Genomic DNA, 20752 nt, shown 5'->3' on the forward strand with positions numbered 1-20752 from the left:
ATGTATTGTGTATACTATTAAGCGATATCCCACATACCAATTTAGGTATATAAAGTTCTTAAAGGTTTAATTTTTTGCTTAAATCAATTCTCAAATACGATATAATGGAAATGAGGGAAACACCAGATAGAATATAAGTATGTCTTCGTATTATATACGAGAATACATACGTAATTCAAGTCTCGAGTTTTGGATTGCTGATGAGATTAAAAGCGTTATACAGAGAAACTTGCTAGGTCAAGCCAGCTAATCAAGAATGTTTAATGGGGATAAATATACTTCCTTCTGCTTGTAACAAACAGTTACATCAAACTATTACACTCTTTTTACCCGCTTTCATTCGGTAAAGGGTTTAAGAGAGAGAGAGAGAGAGAGAGAGAGAGAGAGAGAGAGAGAGAGAGAGAGAGAGAGAGAGAGAGAGAGAGAGAGAGAGAGAGAGAGAGAGAGAGAGAGAGAGAGAGAGAGAGAGAGAGAGAGAGAGAGAGAGAGTGCATAGTGCATAGAGAGAGACTGACATTGACTGGTGATCAACGCACATCACAAACCGTAGCTAGGAAGCGTTTTCTTGCTTACCATCCAATTCGGTTTCCGGAAAATCAATCGCCTCTGGGTGGCAACTGGGATTTTCAGAAAGTTCCATCAACTTCAAGCGACTATTCAAACTTTTGAAAAATAATATTGAATGAAAACGTGTCTCATCAATCGCGAAAAATCAGCCTCACGAGGAATACCCTGAACATATTGAAAATGGGTAAAACGAGTATAATATTGTTGTGCAAATGTATGTCAATGCACAGAAGGAAGGGCCACATAAGTTACATATACTCTGTATCAGAAAGACGAGCTAACCGTGTTCGGGTGTCCGTAATAATAGCTAAGGACTTTCAATTTGTGTTATACATATACTTTAGTATATTCTACGATATCACTTTCCATTTAAAAAGCATCTATAGCCATCAATTTTTACTATAATTTTTTCAGACATGATAGTTCGAAAATTATAAGAGCTGGATGTTACGAAATTATTCAAGATTGCATTTCCCCTAATAAGGGGCTAAGTGAAGGAGAAGTACAGCCGCAGCATAAGGGTTTTTTAGAATCAATTTTACAACAGAAGACATTTTCTACCGTATTAAAACATGCCAGAAGTCGGTCTTGCAGTATTCAGAATAGGTACTTGATCATGGCTTGTAAATGTGCTTAAAAATGCGTAAGATTAATTATTTAATTATCAAGTGATCAACAAACATTCCAAGAGTTTTCATAATCATATGATATGATATGAAAATATGATATGAGCTTAAGCCCTATCAAATATTTCACACACATTTACACTTTATACTATTATTCAGCATACAATTCTGCCTCAAAAACTGAACACCTACGATTTATTACATGGGTTCACCGCATTCAGTTATGGGCTGCTGTGTCTCAACCATCTGACTCTTGCAGGACATTTTTTCTATCAATTTGACGATTCTATGCTTAGCGTTCTCGCAATTGGCCTTTTTTGTATGCAAACACAAGTACATGAAAAAATCTGATAACAGCGGAAGTTTCATAAAGTGAAAAATAATTGCCCACTTCATATATTTATACCCTGAACCCATTAAAAAAGGGGTGTAAGGGTATATTGTATTTGTGCAAAATCCAAATGTATGTAACAGGCAGAAGCATCTCCCCAAAAAACAAGATATCGATATCGATTTTTATCGATTGCTTGGAAACGGAGTAAGTTATCGATTATCGGAAACAAACTCATCTACGTCTAAAGTCTCTAGCTCTTATAAGTTCTGACATACGGACGGACGGACGGACAGACAGACGGACATGGCTAGATCGACTCGGCTATTGGTGCTGATCAAGAATATATGTATGTAAATACTTTATGAGGTCGAAGGTGTTGCTTTAAATGCGATACAGATTTTATGCTGAAATTATGATGCCTTCTACAAGAGAATAACAATTGATATATATTTATTAATTTCTTTGAAGTACAGGTGGTGTGCTCACATATATATAAATGTATGCTGAACTAATACTTATATACGTACATGTGCATGCATTAATTAGTTAGAGCAAAACTGCATGTAAGCAAAATATATGCAACAGAACCGGTTTATGCCATACAAATACATGTGCATGTGTGTACATATGTTACATGTGCCACACATGCATTTTCTCGTTTTTGCAAGCGGCACAACACGTCGCACCGGGACGGCGGGCATTTTTCTAGCTTTTGATTGTAGAATGTACATACATATGCATGTACATCATTATACAAGTGTTTGTCCTGAATGACTGTCTGACTGAATGGCTGACGGAATGACGGCTATGACTGTAGTTACCTTATGTGATGTAGGTCGCGCTAAGACCGGGGTTTTTGGGAAATTCAACCCACAGGTAAGGAAACATCGCAAAAATCGATTGCATACAACTTTTTTGCTTAACTTCCGACCGGAATCAAATACATTTTCAAAGTTTGGTACTTAAATAGAGAGGTGTTTCTTCTTTTGGATAAAATATACGGATCAAGGAGTAAATGACAAAAATGTGCGGATAACGTTGATTCCAACTTTAGGTTCCATGTTTTGATGGACTGCAAATTCATTTAACTATACATATTTTAAAAATTACTTTGGAGGGGGAGTTCCACTTGAAGGAAATGGTTGAAAAATGTTTATCTGAAATTTGAACTAAAGAAATAAGAACTGGTAATGCCGTGAGATCCAGCTACACATACGTACGTATACATTTCTTCAGCATAGATAAATATGTTTTCCAAACTACGATAATGAAATGATTTATAAATATACTTAAAATCGAAAAAGACGGCTATCTTTGGCACGCCGAAGACTTTAACCCTGGCAGACCTAACCTTTTCATAATGCTCAAAATGCTCAATTTTAGACCGATCATTCATATGGAATCCAGCCTATGATGTTGACATGGACATTAATGTAAAATTATCTATTATACATTTATTACACCAAAGAGGAGACGATCCTTTTAAGCTTTAGTCCAATGAATGCGTTGAAATATCTTCTGGGAATACGCGCCTAACCCTGCTATTTGGGAAGAACGAAGAGATGATGTGGATTAACTCTTTCAATAATAAATGAATTCTGAACCAGTGAAAAAAAAATTCTCAGAATATAATTCAGTCTCTGTTGTATTTTCACCGACTGAGATGATAATTTCTTGTAGTTGCCATTTTTCAAAATGGGAAAATATGTCAATGATAAGCATCTGCAGGATAGGTTTGTTTCATCGATAGCTTGCTCCGATGTGGGCTTGTGTTTTTGGTAGAAGAAGGTTCAGGTTCAATTTTAAATGGTTTCTGAACCCAATGCAATAATAAAAACACATTTAGCAAAGGCTATTATAATTTCGGCCACATCACTTCATAAAATGCAAAACACATTGAATGAGTCATATCGACCGCATATTCTTGATCTGTATTAATATCTGAATGGATATCGTATGCAAACCAACCTCTCAGTTTTAAAGGTATCGTCATGATAGCCCTTTTTCTAGGCAGTACATATGTCGTAATCAGCAGGAACGGACCATCAATAGCTGGGATAGAAACAATCGGTCCAAACTAAAGTTCTAGGAAAAATGTTTGTCGGTCCAGATATCTTGACCATATTTGGCAATTATTACTTTCACTATGTATACACACTTCGGAACAGTTTTCCCTATATCTATCATGGGAAAAATCGGTCGAAAATTAAGTTTTTTATGAAACACTTTTTTGCTTATCAAGATATATCCACCATCTTATTAGTTTCACGATGCTCCATACTTGTAAGCATTTAGCTCTATAAGATACAAGTGTATATAGATATATATGAATATACAAGTGTATTTAATCCGCCGCAGATAGATTTTTTTTATATTTTTTTTTACAATCTGTAGGACATAAAGCTTATGTTGCTGCTCTTTGACGTTATTGTGTTATATGCTTTATTCTAAATATCTGCAATTTACTTGTCTAATCTTATCCAGAATACCCGACTAAGAGACTCTCTTACCCCGAACCGAGTTGTAGTAATATTCAGTGAAACTTTCTTTTATAGATGCACACATACTTCTACAAAAACACACACACCCAATCACGCACGCCACAAGCTGCGCACTTTATGCAGCGACAGTACTTTCTCTTTCCTAAGCCCCACACTTTGGGAAATGCATTCTTGAATAATTTCGGTGCTTATAGTTTGATATGCGTACATAAGAAAGCGTTAGTTATATTGGTTCTGTGTATACTATAAGAGAGCCTATTGATCACGTATTGTGTCACTTTAACTAATTTCAAGATAAGTTTTTCCTGGTTTGTTTTGCCGTAAAGGTAAAAATTCCTAAATTGTAGAACGACTTTTTTTTTGCTGAGTGTAGCTTTTATAGGCTTCGAACAAACGTTAGTTGATAATAGCTACTTATTGGTTTCGTAGAAACAGAGCGAGCTGAACTTAAAAATGTTAAGTTTGAACATTTAACAGTGCGTTAACATTTTGCTTGCAATGACTTTAGCCTCGAAATAAAGTCATGAATAGTGGGAATTATTGCAAGCATTTCCCGAGTCGACTTTTTCTGCGTTGTTTTTGTTTGGGCCGGTAAAATTTTCGCGCTCTGCCCGCACCATCTCTCGAACGCAGCACTTTCTAATTTTTCATTTAACAAAGAAATAATGAAGCATAAACAACAGTCCCATTTCGTTGTTTTATACTAAACATGTACATAGATCAAATTATGTTGAATATGCAATTGCAAATCGAAATCCGCTCGTAATCTATTAATAACAAAACCGTTCCAAACACAAAGCTGTCATGTCCACTGAGATTTTGGTCCCGGTTCTTTCCATCCGGTAGTCCCAAAACAATCAATGGCTACATTGCCCCTGTTGTGTACACATCAATAAGATAAAACTAAGAAACGCTAGACTAGAAACGCATTGCAGCTCTCGTTGCGAGATTGCCTCGCCTCAAGAAAGCAGTATCTCCGACCCCAAAAATTCTATATATCTCTATACATAAGACTTTTTGCCTGGCTGACTGACTGACTGATTGATTGGTCATCAACGCACAGTTATGTGATGCAGTTATGTGATGCAGTTATGTGATGCAGGTGCACGTTAAGACGGGGTTTCGGGAAATTCCACCCGCAAGTGTGGAATCATTCGGCTTCAAACTCATTTTCAAAGATCTAAATGAAAAATCATTTGAGGCGTTTTTCACACTTTTCGCACAATCTAAACTTCTTCGGTAGAAATGCGATTCAAATGCGTCCGATCAGTTTCAAAATAATTTTCAAAGCTATTTTGAGAAAATTTACTTAATACGTGCCATGGGCAAGGCTGAGTTATACCCGGCAATAAAAGCCGAGTAGATTCAGCAATATCTTTTCGTCCGTATGTATGAACGCGTCGATCTAGAAAACCATATGTTATAGACTTAAAATAGGGGTTTTTGAAATCATCGATAACCGTGTTTCAATGAAATCAATAACTATCAATATTGAAATACATTTGTTTTTTATAAGAGCTAAAGGCACCAAAGGGGATATGCAGAATATCGTATATTATATACCTATCCAGAATTTTTACTTCATTTACAAAAAAAAAAAAAAAAAAAAAAAAAAAAAAAACAAGTAAGAGGCTCGTATAAGTTTGCACACTTTGAAAATTGAACCAAATATGACGCGACCCATGCGTTTTTCTTCCACCTCTTCTCTTTATAATTCTTCGAAAGCAGAAAAACAACATGTATTTTTACATCATGTCTGAATGGTTTTGAGGCGAGAATAACGAATTTGCACTAAGAGCACAGCACAGGTTATTAACGGCATACTGTTAAAAATAAGCCAAAGAAAGAACAGACGACAATCAAAGCCAAACTAAAACTGTCTTGGCTTTTTCCCGTTTGACTGGTACTGCGTTGCATCACTCTGGGTAGACGGTGGGGGCAATTGGCCACCGTGCTCACGCACGACAGTCAATTGACACCGAACTACTGGGTATGTATTCATTCTATACGCATACATTCTATAAGTAAACATGGATACCCACATGTACTTGCCACGGTTGACTACTTACCTTTATTGACCATGCCAATTAATAGAATTAAACAGAACACAGCTTTTACTGTACTCCAGTTATAGTACGGGTTTATTTTCTTTTGCTCGCTCGAAGTTGCTCTGCGAACTAGACAGCGGAAAAAATAAGTAAGAGTGCTCTAGTCAGGCTTGATCGACTAAGAAATATCCTGTAATTCCGAAACAAGCACTAACTCTTCTTTGCATATAATGTCATGGAACGCAATGCGCTATCGCTGTATGTTCCAAACATACAATTTTCCTATATCGTACATAAGGACAAGATTGGATCGATTAAGCTCGCCCAGGAATAAAAGTATATACTCAAAGGAGACAGGACTCTGGGCTCGTGAAACTTTAACACCACTGCAAAATATCTGGATTTATACATTTTCAATGAATGTTGGTTTGCTTTTACTGGATATAAGGACGGCAAGACTCATAAAAGGAGTATTTGTATAATACTGACTCATAGTCCTACTCTCTTTAAAGTTATGATATGCTAATGTGAATATATACCAAGTCGGTAATAGCATTTAACAAGCAAGTAGGAAGTAGGTTATGGTTAAGGTTAAAATGAAATATTCTTAAAACACTACACCACTTTTTTTCCCCCAATTTTGATGTCTCTCGCTCTTATATACTTCGAAAAATTCATAAAATTTGGCACACGCATATAGTTAGATCGACTCGATTTTTGCTTGTAATCTACAATAGACAGTCTTATTGTGTATCTTATTATTCTCCTGCCTGTTACATATATTTGCACAACACCACTGTAACCCATTTTCCGTATATGGGGTACAAAGAAACAAGTAAGAGTGTTCTTCTTAACGATGTACGATCGGGATATACCCTTTACCCGACCCGAGTGAATATAAAACAAATCGTTTCAAAGCTTCACACTTTATTGTGGCAACTTCTTCTCTATGACTCACATTATTACAAATTTATTTGCAGGGTCTGGAATAAGCAGATGTACCCATGAGATTAGCCATATTTCTTCGTTTTTTTAACTTTGGGGGGAAATAGATACAATTTCCAACTTCAGATCTGTGCTAGATATACTAAAGAAACAGAAACAGAATTGGTATCTTAAAACGTTAAGATTATCAAAAAAAAACAGGCTAGGGAATATTTATCGATTTAAAAGAATTATTGATCATTCAGGCAGGCTAACGAAGAACTTGTATACGTTATGGGCTTTAATATGCCTTTTTATGCATGTTACATATATTTGCACAAAATCATTGTACCCTCTTTAATAATTTTCTACAGGTCCAGGGTATAACAAGCAAAACTGCTTACGTCGGGAGTGCCTGACTAGGGGATATCCTGAACCAACGAACGAACCGAATGTCACGATTATGAATGTATGTCTGCTCATCTATTAATACCCTAGCCGAACATGATGAAAATTTCTGGCATGGAACATGCGTATATTCACAAAAAGTTAACAGTTCGAATTTGTATTCAAGGTTTTAAAACCCAAGCGATATGTTCAAAAAATGGGATTTCGATTTTTATAGATCGCTTGGAAGCAGGACGATTCAAAAACGTAAAGCATGCACTTCTAGGGAACTTAAATTCTTGATATATACAGACATAAAAACGGGCGGACAAAAAGACAGACGGATCGACTCGGCTATTTGAAGCCGACCTAGAATATATTCATTTTATGGGGTCAAAGATGCCGCCTTCTGTCTGTTACATACATTATGAACAAAACCATTATACCCTTTTTACCCATTTTCACTAGGTTCAAGGTATATAAAAAGTTTACGACGGTAACAATAGGGCAACAAAGCCGGCACTTTAACGCGGAGGTTGATCGATATGTTACAAGCAACGCTTATTTTTAAAGTGTAAAGAGGTAATTTTGTGTTTCAAAATTATTGTATTCGCTAGAGTTATAGAATAAGCAAAGGCTTAAATCAATACATAAGAAATCAAGATTTGTTAATAAATAATTATTGTTGATCAATACTAATTGATGGAGTGTTATTTATACATAAGATGAATGATTCAATTTGGTTACTATTTTGACTTAAATTTATTTACAAAAAGTGCAAGTTATAAGAATATCATTATTGATTTTCGCAAATCTAGTATGAGTTAATATAATACAAACTTAAATCTTATGCTATTCCGCTTTAGCAGTATGTAAGATTCGTTTAATCTAATTATGGAAACCAATATTGAAATTTGATAAGAAACGATTGCGGTGTTGCTTTAGTCGTGCCAAATATGTCTTCAATCAGCCCTCGAACAAATTGTGTAAAGCTCTGCGATTGCGCAGCCTGCTTGTATTTCACGTCTGCAACAATGCCACAACAATGACAAACAGCCAACCGAGCAACCGAGCAACCGACCAGTCGACCGACCAACCAACAGCCAACCGAGCAGCCAGCGAACCAATCAACCTTATGGTGACGGTGGTCGGTCGTCGGTGCACACGCGCACTGCTGCGAACTTCTGTAAGCAAAGCGCCAGCTTAAAACCAGTTATAAGTCAACTTTCATTCCAAGCAGACGTGTCAGGCGTACGGATCGGATCGCGTTTTTGTGTGTTGTGTTTGGCAACAGCGAACTCCGTTAACAATATATATATATATATACGTATATATATAAATATATATATATATATATATATATACATATGTGTGTGTGTGTGTGTATATACTATTACTTTCGTATATATACATACATTTATATATATATATTTATATCGCATATCGTATGCACATGAAATAAATTCACAATCATAGATAACCATTTATTTAAAAGTTGCTGCTCAAGCCAAAAAGTATCTTTTTTGTTTAATACATTTTTTTTATTGTGCATTTTTTCACGAGTAAATGAAACAGCAATAATCAACTTTAACTCCCACTCATAATATTGTGGATAGTAAAAGCAGAACATTTCCAGAAAGCGAAATCAATAATACTGGCCATATATGTAATGGTATAATCATAAATATACATATGTATATGTACGAAAATTCATTTGTATCTGTGTGCATATATTTTCGTGTGTATGTGACATAAAAGACTCGAATCGGGATCATTTTTAACTGACTGTGTGCGTTTTCGTGGTTGAACAGTTCTAATTCGTTTTGAGCGCATTGTACTTTCTCATATGGATTCAATTAACACTTCGAATTTCGTATTTATAAGACACCAGCTAAAAACTAATGAACCAAATATTTGTTGCTATTTAGCCAGTAGCAATTAATGCCACAGACACAAAACACCAGAAACAGCATTGGCTACTACCACTGATAACTAGTGAAAGATACTGGACGTAACGAAAGTTGCTTATGAGATTGGAGAAACCGGCCACCGAAATTCTCCTCTCAGCACACTGAACATTTAGCGTTCACCATACAAATTTGTATACCCTGTACACATTGAAATTGGATAAAAGAAGGGTATAATAGTTTAGGCAAGTGTATATGCAGTTTCGATCCCATTAGGCATGTATAGTATCTATATTGTCGACGATGGATTTCGAAATCTAAAAGAGCTTCATGCGTGAAATTGAATACATTTTCCCACATATATCTCCTGCAATTTTCAAATTATTAATAAATATGGTTTTTCTAGTTTCCCTCGGAGGAGCTAGAAACACTTTTTGGGTCCCCCCCTCTGATCTTATTAGCATTGAACAAACCTAAAGCTGTGCTTGTGCGCGCGTGTGAATATGTGTTTTTGTATATGCATGTTTGTATGTATAGAAGAAAGTTCAAATTCTTCTGGGCTTAGGGTAACTTCTAGTCGGTCACTTCCGACTAGAGCACTCTTTACTGTTAAAATGTATCATAACACACCTAATAAAGCAATCGTTCGACAATAGGCAACATGCCCCAGGCCAAGTTAGCCAAGCAAACAAAACGCAAATGAAGCCTTGAAAGCGGTCGAAGTGCTGCATTTTAAATACGAGAGCAGCCAATGAAAACAATGACATTATTTGTTAATGCCACTAAGTAAAACGTACTACCGTTTACAAACTAGTGCAATATTCGTCCCTTACTTCCATATGACATCTAATAGGTATGAATGTATCTGCTTTCCACATATGTATTTGCATCATTCCGTCATTCAGTATGACTGATTTAGGCTTCGAAAAGTTTTTGCTTCAGAGTCATTGCCCGGTTATTGTGATTTTTAATGATGAAATGCATTTGTTTTATACACCAATACAATACATAGATAAACATGTATTCATAAACATTTTCATGATTAAGCAGGGAAAATTCAATGTGAATGCAAAATGGAAATCTGGCGAGTGTAAGACAGCAGCTCACGGCTTGTACTCACATACCTGTGAATATTAATTAAATATATGCATTTATACATATGCGGCACATGCAATTATATAAGTACATACATAAACACATAAAAAATAGGCATTTGTATGCATATGGTGATCATATGTGATGCTACAACTGTAAATACCCCCACTAATCAACAGCTAATAACAGCAAAAAGCAAACAATGTTTTGCTTTTGCCGCAGGTTATTGTTCGTCTCGGTTGCACCTCGACTGGAAAACGTTTTTCAAAGAGCCATGGCCTTTTCAAAACATACGTTCCCTCCAACCATAATGCTGATAATGATGATGATGACGCTAATTACATCCGGGAGTTGCCACAGTAAGTTCCTTGCCAGCAAATTCATTCATAACATTAGCATTAAGATTATAATATAATTTTGATCAACAAGCGCATTTACAAGAATGCAAAACTCCGGTAAATGCAGAAACTACTAAAACAGTGTCACAAATATTGAAAATTATCTTTATTTGCATATGCATATATGTATATGGTATGCGTGATCCTATGACATTAGCACTCATGGGCTTAACGATCGACTTGGTATTTAGGCACACACGTATTGGCAAGGTCGGGTATTCCTCCTTTAACGTGATTCGTTTACACAACTTTCTTTTACTTTTTAAATGGCTAAGATTGGTTTATAAATTAAATTAGCAAATATAATTGCTGAGTTACTGAGTTTATCGACTCTTTAATTTCGCTGTTACGAGTTTTATATATTACATCTACCTAAGTGACATGTTTTTAAATACCATATACGTTTTGTATGCGCCTGGTTTGTCATAAAGGAATACAGATGAATTCCTATCACACAGGCTGCCTGCCCTAGTTAGCAAATGTGCTGATAGTTCATATGTACTCGAAAGTGAAAGGATAAGAAAACAAAACATAGCATAACATAAATGAACGACTGCGTCTGTTAAAGCGTTAGGATTAATTGACTTCGCCCCTGGAAACGTGGAAAATCGCAGATACTTATCAATATCTTCCACAGCTTGAAAGCGTTCCAAAATTCGGTATTAAACCTACTGATAAGATGTTAGGATCGATTCAAACATTTCGCAGTCGGTCACACCCGACTGCAACATATCCCATTTGCTTTCGAGTACACTTATAATTACAGAAACCCGTTCATTGAGCCACTCACCACACAGTAAAAAAATGTTGTTTAAAACCATATTTGTGTTTATATATAAGAATTTTATATCAAGTTTAAAAGTTACGCCAAACATTTAAATGAACTATATAATTTTCTGGTATATTTCTTTAGTTATTTTTTATAAATCGAAAGGTATATATACATATATATGCAGACAAATTATCCGTATAGCATATTTAAGCTGTGGGCTGTGTTTGCATAATGGTTATTATTATTGCACTCTCTCCAATTTCTTATGTTCAGACTCTAATATATGACATGTATTCAAATAATAATAAACTAGCTAAGATTTTGTAATACCTAATAATGATAATAACGTAGTAACGAGGAGACATGGTTTATTCACTAAACACAAAAGTAGACATTGTACAAAATCAATATACACTTTATACCATGTAAAAATAAAAAGGCAATTTCTAATGCCAACTGTTAATAACTGTTTTTATACTCTTATCGACTTGTTTGGATATATTGACTAAGAACTTATTTTAGTATCAAGAGTCAACTCGATATAGCCATGTTCGTATGTCCGTATGTCTGTTGTTCTGTTTCTATGCAGACTGATCTTTCGGCCTTAAATCTTTCTACATGAAGCTACAAAAATTAGATTAAGTAGTTCGTGTATTAACCTTTGTTAAAGATGTATACAAGGGCATTTAGTGTTCGGCGCACGGAAGAAAGCCATTCTTTCTTGTTATTATGAGACGCATAATATATAAGGCAAAACTCATATAAGTATGGGTATCATAAATACCGGTAAAACCGGATATAGGCGATTGTAGTCTAATAACAATAACTGCTTTTTATACGGCTCTTGGGTAGAAAAAAATCATTGAAGTTAGCAACACTTTGCAATTGCTACTTTGAAAAGGGAGACACCTGACATCAGCATCTGGAACACCAACAACATTCGCAAATATCGCACAAGCTCCGAACAACTAAAATGCCAAGCCAAGCCAAACGAAACCATTAAGAAACAAATAAATATCAGCGAGCAGAATATTATATTATATATTTCTGACGTATAGAAATACACTTTAAAGTATTCGAGTCTTAGCCAAAGGAAACCTATCTTCATTAACCTTAACTAACAACTTATCTATCATGTCCCAAAATATTAAACGTGAAGATAACCACAAAAATATAGTTTCAGTCGAGTGCAACCGGGTGCACAATACCCTGTTCATTGTCTAATTATTATATCTTATATCAGTTGAAAAAGTTCTTCTTGAGTTTTGAGAATTAAGTCTGATGCCACAAATTGAATATTGGATAAAATCATCATAGGTCTGGAAGATAGAATTAGTTGTTGTTTTCTTGCCTCATGATGGGCAATTTATCACCTGTCCTTGCATCAGACAACATGTACATATTCAAAATTTCAAAACTCTAACTTCAAAAGTGCCAAAAACATTGCGTTTACAGATGGATGATAAGCAAGAAGTAAAACAACATGGTCAGCTAGTCGGATATTGTAAAATCCCAAAATACACCATTCACTATGTTAACGAATATTCAGTGTACCCAATCCGGGTGGATGGTGCCGGCCTGTGCCCATTGGTATAAAATTATGTAATATAGGTAGGTGGGCATGCCGTTGAACAATAATGGGAGTTTTATTCTTAATAATTGCAAAATCTGAATAGAAAATGTTGTTAGTATTTACTGGCATATACACAGAAAACTTCATATGTACTAACTAACAATCGTGTTTAAATTTTAAGCATTATGGGAACATTTTTCAAGTTGATTATTAAATTGTTCGTTTATAAATTATGGTCTATGGGAAAGAACCCAAAGCATAAAAGAATATATTACGTACATGTGTATGCAAATTGTAACTTTGAGAATGTGTTCTTATACCACGGAATACAAACGAAACCCAACCGAAAGAAACACCCACACCAATAATGCATGGCACTAAACTGGGCAGCTACACATGTATGTATACTTTTAATAGGTTTCTGAATACGGCATGTATGTTTTTTTTTTTCGTCTTCGACTAAGACATTTTAATTTGACCAATTAAGGAAAATAAATTCAGCCACTCTAGAAAGTTTTCTACAATATGAAGATAGTTCTATATTATATATATGTATGAAATTTGTTGTGCTGACTGAATGTTTGGTGAATAATGCTCAACCCAAACTGAAAGAGCTAAGGAGCTGAAATGTATTTGTTTTTTACTGGATTTACCTTATGTGAGGTGAAGACAGGCTTTTGGGAAATTCCAACCGCAAGTGTGAAAAAATCGCGGAAAACGTATGTACAGTACTTTCCTCAAAGTGAAGTTTCGGCTTGAAATTAATTTTCAATTATATTTATGAAAATTCATATTAGATGTGATTTGCGCTTTTGGCTGTTTCCATACCAAATGACAAATTTATGAGCCCATACAAAAGAATTTAATGAATACGTTTTTTTTAGCGATTTGGATTTTGCTGGAAAACGTGATAAGTTTACAGTCTTATTTCACTTATTTTCAAAGGTTCGGAAGTATTCGAATAATTGAAGTCTAAAATAAATGCGAAATACTTGGACATTTTCGAAAGACCAAAGATTAAGTGTCATTTATAGTTGCAACATGCAAATAGGTTAGGAGAATGGTGAAGCTCGTGATTGCCAAGTTTTTTATGCGTCAATTGCGTTAAAACTTGTTTGTTTAAAACTGGCTATAAGCCTTCTACAGAGCACACAACTTTGTTTTAAGCACAAAGAAAAGAGATCAGTTCTTAAAATATAAAAAAACTGAATTAGGGCTTTCCTGCATTATCTTTTGAGTCATGTTCTGAAACTGTGACAATCATTATTATGCAATATTACGCATTGAAGAATCATCAACTTATAACTATGACAACCCATTCTTTGTACATCTCTGGGCTAGATTCAGATGAACCTTGTTTGAATTTGTTTGAATTGATAACCGCCAATTTCTGTTAACGAACAACTGATTTATTTTTTAACAAATACATATAATATAAAAAAAGCCATTAGCGCCCAGACTTGTGGTCTGAAACTATCAGCTCTCATCCGCATTTTTAACTCAAGAGTAGGTAGGATTTCCAAAAATTCTAACATATATGTATAACCCGTAATTCACCCGTAACTTCAGACAATCATTAGTACGCAATTTCTATCCAAGAGAGATGGAATTGTCAAGCAAAAGAATTTTCACAAAATCTTCAATTGAATTTTTGTAAAGATCCTTGGATATGAGTTTGAACGGGAAACTTCATCCATCAAATCATAGACCATAGGTGCGAGGAACTTCTCAGATGATCTTCACAAAGATCTTCCAATCTGAGTTTGAAGCCAACCGGGTGATAAGAAGAAATGCTTGAACTGCATATTCATCAGCAATCAGCCAGTCAGGACAGACAGTTTTATACGTTATTCTTGACCATAAACTTCCCTATTCCCCATTGAAAACTTTACAAATGGGCGATGTTGAGAGTGAACCGAAATATATAACTCAAAATTAAAAGATATAAGGAATCGACCTGGTAATTTATGCCATCAAAGAATGTAAGTATATAGTTTAAGGCCTCTCTCTTGCCTATGGACGTGGCAATAAAGAACCAACCCATATATCATGTTTACCTTGTGTACTAAATACAAATATACATATATGTATATACATACACATTTGTGCTTGAAAGGAGAATATAACTGATGAAATGAAAGGGAAATCTTAAGTAAAAGAGAAATATCGATTGACTTGATTGACTTGCTCTAGGTCATGGATCTTGTGTGATTTAATTAAAAGACAATATCGTTAGATGACGATTGTCGTGATATTAAGGCACAAAAACCAGAAACCTCGAGCCAAGCAAATCAAAAATCGTATAAAAATAAAAAACTTGTCATCAAATCACAACAACTAAACAACAAATATGTATAATTGTTTTTGTATTTATTTTTAGTTTGTGGTCCGCCGGCAGTGCCTCTTAATGCCAAAGTTCGCACAGTGACCGGCGAGTTTGGCATATCAGAGGCACATTACACATGTGATGCTGGTTACGAGCTGTTTGGCTCGCCCACTGTTAAGTGTGATCCCCAGAAAGGCTGGGAGCGAGAACTGCCCTTTTGTGGCGTGAATGTGGCCTACCGCAAGCCGGTTAACCAAAGCTCCTATACGCGCAGTGGTCCTGCTAGCTTTGCGAATGATGGAAAGCCTGGCAATAAGGTAATCATATCACATTAACCAGACGAACTAAGCTTTGAATGTGATATGAGTGTCTCTTGCAGAATCCCGATGGGCAAGAATGCTCGGAAACACAAAAGGAGCCGTCTCCTTGGTGGCGTGTGGATCTTTTGGTGCCGCAGGCTGTACATGTGGTACGCATTACCACGCGCGGTTGCTGTGGGCATCAGCCGCTGCAGGATTTGGAGATTCGAGTGGGCAATAGCAGCGCGGATCTGCAGCGGAATCCCCTTTGCGCCTGGTACCCAGGCACACTAGACGAAGGCATTGTGAAGACTTTCACCTGTGCAAGACCGCTTGTTGGCCAGTACGTGGCCATTCAGCTGGTTGGTGTTGAGGGCAGCCTAAGCCTGTGCGAAGTAGAGACATTTACTAATGATGAATTTTCCGTGGATCGCTGTCTAAGCCCTAAAATCGGGGTGGATACCGTAGTAACGACATTTTCCAAGACATGCTACGACTTTCATATTACGAAAGGCGAAAGCTTTGAAAAAGCTCAAAGCATTTGCAAGCAGACAGGCAAGTACACTGTTGCATAAAAATAACCTATCGATAATACATGTTAACTAACAGCACTGTTTTGCGTCAGGTGGTAACTTGGTTCACGACTTTCGTGGCGCTACGAGCCAATACATTCTATCGGAATTGGAGCGTCGAAAAACAGAACTAAAGCCTCAATTGGTTTGGATTGGCGCACAAAAGGAACCGGGCATTACATCCCGAACTTGGCAGTGGGTTAATGGTACGCAAATCTTATTATTCACGCATTTAAAGGTAAATAACGTAAGCTATTCTATTAACAGGAGAAATAGTGCAGAAGCCAGCGTGGGGTAAGGATCAGCCGAATAATTACAACGGAGAGCAGAACTGTGTAGTCTTCGATGGTGGCCGCAATTGGCTCTGGAATGATGTGGGCTGCAATCTGGACTATCTGCATTTCATATGCCAGCACTGTATGTGTCATCTCATAACATATAAAAATATTATCTAATGTGCTTATGTGTTTTAGCGCCGTTGTCCTGCGGCTCGCCGGATGCGCGGCAAAACACAACCGTATTGGGGAAAAAGTTTACATTAGGCGAGAAAATTCAATACGATTGTCCAAAGGGTCACTCGCTTCTGGGCTATGCAGAGCGCGAGTGCAAGCCAGATGGCACATGGAGCGGAGCAGCGCCGACATGTAAATGTGAGTAACTTATCAGAGTTAACGTACCGAGTTTAAATAACAACAGACATGCAGATGTTGACTGCGGTGCATTACCCGAGCTGAAATTCGGTTCTATACACCTGTCTGAGGAACGCACCAGCTATGGAGTGGTGGCTACCTATAGCTGTCATGAGAATTACACGCTAATTGGTAACGAAAATCGAACATGTTTGGAGGAAGGCTGGAATGGCAAGCAGCCAGAGTGCTTGGTGGACTGGTGTCCTGATCCACAAGGGATTACTGGCGGCAACGTGCACTTTACTGACAAGCGGGCTGGGTCCACTGCCACGTATGTGTGTGATCCGGGATATGTGCTTGTTGGAGAAGCGGTAAGTATTCAATTTTATTGGATGCGGTGCCAATTCATACACATAATTTTTTATTCGTGTACAGATAATCTCTTGTGGATTGGGAGGTGATTGGTCTAGCAAAACGCCGTCGTGTCGGTTTGTCGACTGCGGTGCGCCCGCTCGTCCAGATCGGGGCATATCCATTCTAGTGAACGGTACCACGACGGTTGATTCTATTGTCAAGTACGAGTGTGATGAGGATCACTGGTTAGACGGGCCATCGGATCTTTACTGTACAAGAGATGGAAAATGGTCTGGCGAAGCACCAGTTTGCGAGCTTGTAACATGTGAAACGCCACAAGTACCAGCCGGCACCTTTGTCATTGGATATGATTACAATGTACACTCTAAAATACAATACAACTGCGATCCTGGGTACATTATGCATGGAAACCCAGTTCTTGAATGCTTGGATACAGGAGAATGGAGTTCCGATGCGCCCTTCTGTGAATGTAAGTGTATCTGTGAAATTAAGTGTTATTGTAATGTAACTTAATTAAAATTCTTTTAGATATCGACTGTGGCTCCATATTGCCCATACCGTTTGGCTCCATCAAATATGTGTCAAATACAACACACGTCGGCTCCGAGGTGGTCTTTACCTGCGCGCAATCACACAAGCTAAGCGGAGTGCTGAAACGTAAATGCCTCGAATCAGGCATCTGGAGCGATTCCAGTCCCAAATGTGAAGGTAGGGTTATATATTATCAACATTATAGTATGCTGAATTATTGTATATTATATGATTGTTTATGTTTCTAAGAAATTCGATGTCACGAACCGACGCTGCCCACACATAGCCTCTTGTCTGTTACCGGCAATGACCGAATGTACGGGCGCACTCTTATACGCACCGCGGATTCCACACAAAATACAGCACAGACGTACAAGTAAGTTGTGACGAGTACGATTATATTACGTGCCTCATTGATTAAAAATCAATGATGTGTATCCTTTGTTATTGATCACGTGTCTGGAAAAAATAATGACCCATCGACAGGAATATTGATAATCGCAAAATTATATTGTAAAACTTATATCTATTCAATTATTTTACGCTATTGAAGTATTCAAGTTCGGGTAAACATTTAGATATCAGATTTTACTTGGCTTTTCGAATTCTTACTTCTTGTTAATACCGTTGAATTATAATTAAGTCGTTGGCATTTCAGAATTGGAGCGCTGGCGAAATACCGTTGCGAGCGTGGGTACAAAATGGTTGGCGAGGCCCTGGCTACCTGTACGGATAACGGCCAGTGGAGCGGCATTAGACCAGAGTGTGTATGTAAGTATAATGAAATTATAAGATAAATATCGATGGAGCTAAAATAAGCAAATTCCCTAACATTACAGATGTGGAGTGTGGAGCGCCCGAAAACATTACTAACGGTAAGGTGACCTTAGCTACCAATGTCACTTATTATGGAGCCGCAGTCCTTTACGAATGTAATGCAAATTACAAACTCAATGGCGTCTCACGACGATTGTGTACAGAGCATGGCAATTGGAGCCACGAGGCCCCAAAATGCGTTGAGGTTGTCTGTGATATGCCCAATGTAAGTGATAGCTTAATTGTGGAGGCAGACACTCGCGCCGTAGGCTCGGTGGCTATCTTTAAGTGTGCAAAGGGTCGCATTTTGGTTGGCAATGATACACGCGTCTGCCAAAAAAATGGCAAATGGGCGGGCAAGAGTCCAACATGTAGACGTAAGTATTATGAGTTTAAACGCATTCAATATATAGAGACGTTTTACAATTGTCAATAAACAGCTGTTGACTGCGGACGGCCGTTATCCATTGACAATGGTCGTGTTATTGTGGTCAACGATTCCACCCTATACGGCGGCTCTGCCGAATATCACTGCATACCAAACTACCAAAGGGTTGGTCAGTATCTGCGGAAATGCACCGAGGATGGTGCTTGGAGTGGCAAGCAGCCGCATTGTGAACTGGCAACTGTGGAGGGACAAGAAAGTTCTGAACTGGGTACAGGTGTTGCCATTGGCGCTACTGTTATTGTAGCGTTGCTCGTCATCTTTGGCCTTATATTCTTGTATCGGAACAAGGCTAGGCCCGTCAAAAATACAGAAAACATTCAGGCAGCCGAAACAAAAGATGAGCGCAATGCCGCCGTTATGTCATATTCTACGCTAGAGGCAAACAATCGCATGCACATGGACAACAACCCATCCGCGACCTTCAACACATTTCAAGGCGGAGCTGGGCATCGAGGAGTCCGGAACAACGACAACACTGGGGACGGTGAACGAGTAAGCAGTCGCTCGGGTAAGTAGAGTTTAAATTACAATTAAAATAACTAATTAAACTAATTAAAAACATATTTGCAGAAAACATTTACGACCAAATACCAAATGAACAGTTTTATGATGCACCTTACGAGATGCGCACAAATGATGAAGTATACGAGCCAGAGCCAGTATCCAATAACGTAATCACAATTAATGGCATATCTGTGCGATAAAGAGCATGAATTATATGTCTCTGTGCGTACGTGCATGTATCATTAATGTTAACTTTTGTTTATATATGTATATAGTAATTTAAGAAAGGACGTGAACAATTTGTAGTTGCGAAAACTCATTTATTACCTACTACCCAAAGCACAACAAGAGCACGAACATCGGCCTGTGTGTAACAGGCAGAAGAAAGCTTCTCCGACCCTATAAAGTATATATAGTTTTTGATCAGCTTTAATTGTTAGGTCAATCTAGCCGGGTCCGTCTGTCTTTCTGTATGCACACGTTGACTTAAAAAATCAGTCTTCGAATTTCGAATATCCGCGCCTCCCACAGAACGCGTTAAATTATCAGTAACTCCTGTCATTTGCTATTTGTGGTTTGAAGCTATCTCGTAGATATAGGTGTTAGAGACACCAAATTCGGCATTAATTGTTCTATGTATGGAATAATTCATGTCCCCCTCCCGCCACTACCAAAGTAAAATTTTTTGAAGGAATACCCTTGCGCGTTGGTTTAACCTCACATTTGGGTGCCATATTCAAGTCCTGAACATTTGATATAGATCGGACTGAAAACACCGAAGATATTCAAGAATGCATTTCCTACAGTGTGGGGGATGAAGGTAGTAGCACAGCCGCTGCAGCAAGTGAACATGTGTTAATGTAAAGAAGGAATGTTTGTTAGAGAAGCTTGACCCTGGGTACACGGTATCTCCTAGTTGGGCATTCCCGATTAGAGCACACTTGTTTTTTTTTTTCAAATTATTAAGTATTATATAAAATATGTATAACCAGAATGTACAACTTTGTTATGCAATGTGTAAGTACTCGATAATACTTAAGTAAAGAAAAACTATGTTTTATTTAAATAAATATGTGGTTAACTAATTTATTATGATGCAGATAAACTGAATGTATATGTT

The 20752-nt window shown here is 37.2% G+C and overlaps 1 protein-coding gene across 1 annotated transcript; it reads left to right on the top strand.

Annotated features, from left to right (window-relative positions):
• The first annotated feature begins 10536 nt into the window (after nucleotides 1-10536).
• Nucleotides 10537-20705, top strand: LOC115765271 (sushi, von Willebrand factor type A, EGF and pentraxin domain-containing protein 1). The gene is made up of 14 exons (XM_030708761.1): nucleotides 10537-10748; nucleotides 15513-15775; nucleotides 15838-16312; nucleotides 16383-16535; nucleotides 16597-16746; nucleotides 16803-16979; nucleotides 17034-17329; nucleotides 17394-17802; nucleotides 17862-18041; nucleotides 18114-18240; nucleotides 18523-18635; nucleotides 18704-19057; nucleotides 19121-19636; nucleotides 19699-20705. Exons 1-14 carry the CDS (start codon nucleotides 10592-10594, stop codon nucleotides 19830-19832), a joined length of 3504 nt encoding a protein of 1167 aa, XP_030564621.1. The 5' UTR covers nucleotides 10537-10591; the 3' UTR covers nucleotides 19833-20705.
• Nucleotides 20706-20752: the final 47 nt, after the last annotated feature.

This window comes from Drosophila novamexicana, unplaced genomic scaffold (genome assembly GCF_003285875.2).
Source record: "Drosophila novamexicana strain 15010-1031.04,08,12 unplaced genomic scaffold, DnovRS2.1 tig00000960-arrow-arrow-pilon, whole genome shotgun sequence".
In the NCBI taxonomy this organism is placed as follows: domain Eukaryota; kingdom Metazoa; phylum Arthropoda; class Insecta; order Diptera; family Drosophilidae; genus Drosophila; species Drosophila novamexicana.

What these genes read in the sequence shown, in the direction of transcription:
- LOC115765271 (XM_030708761.1), top strand. Translation starts at nt 10,592, where the DNA reads ATGTTTTGCTTTTGCCGCAGGTTATTGTTCGTCTCGGTTGCACCTCGA. An exon ending in CGATGCGCCCTTCTGTGAAT is followed by an intron (nt 17,803 to 17,861) that starts GTAAGTGTATCT and finishes AAATTCTTTTAG; the next exon opens with ATATCGACTGTGGCTCCATA. An exon ending in CAAGAGTCCAACATGTAGAC is followed by an intron (nt 19,058 to 19,120) that starts GTAAGTATTATG and finishes GTCAATAAACAG; the next exon opens with CTGTTGACTGCGGACGGCCG.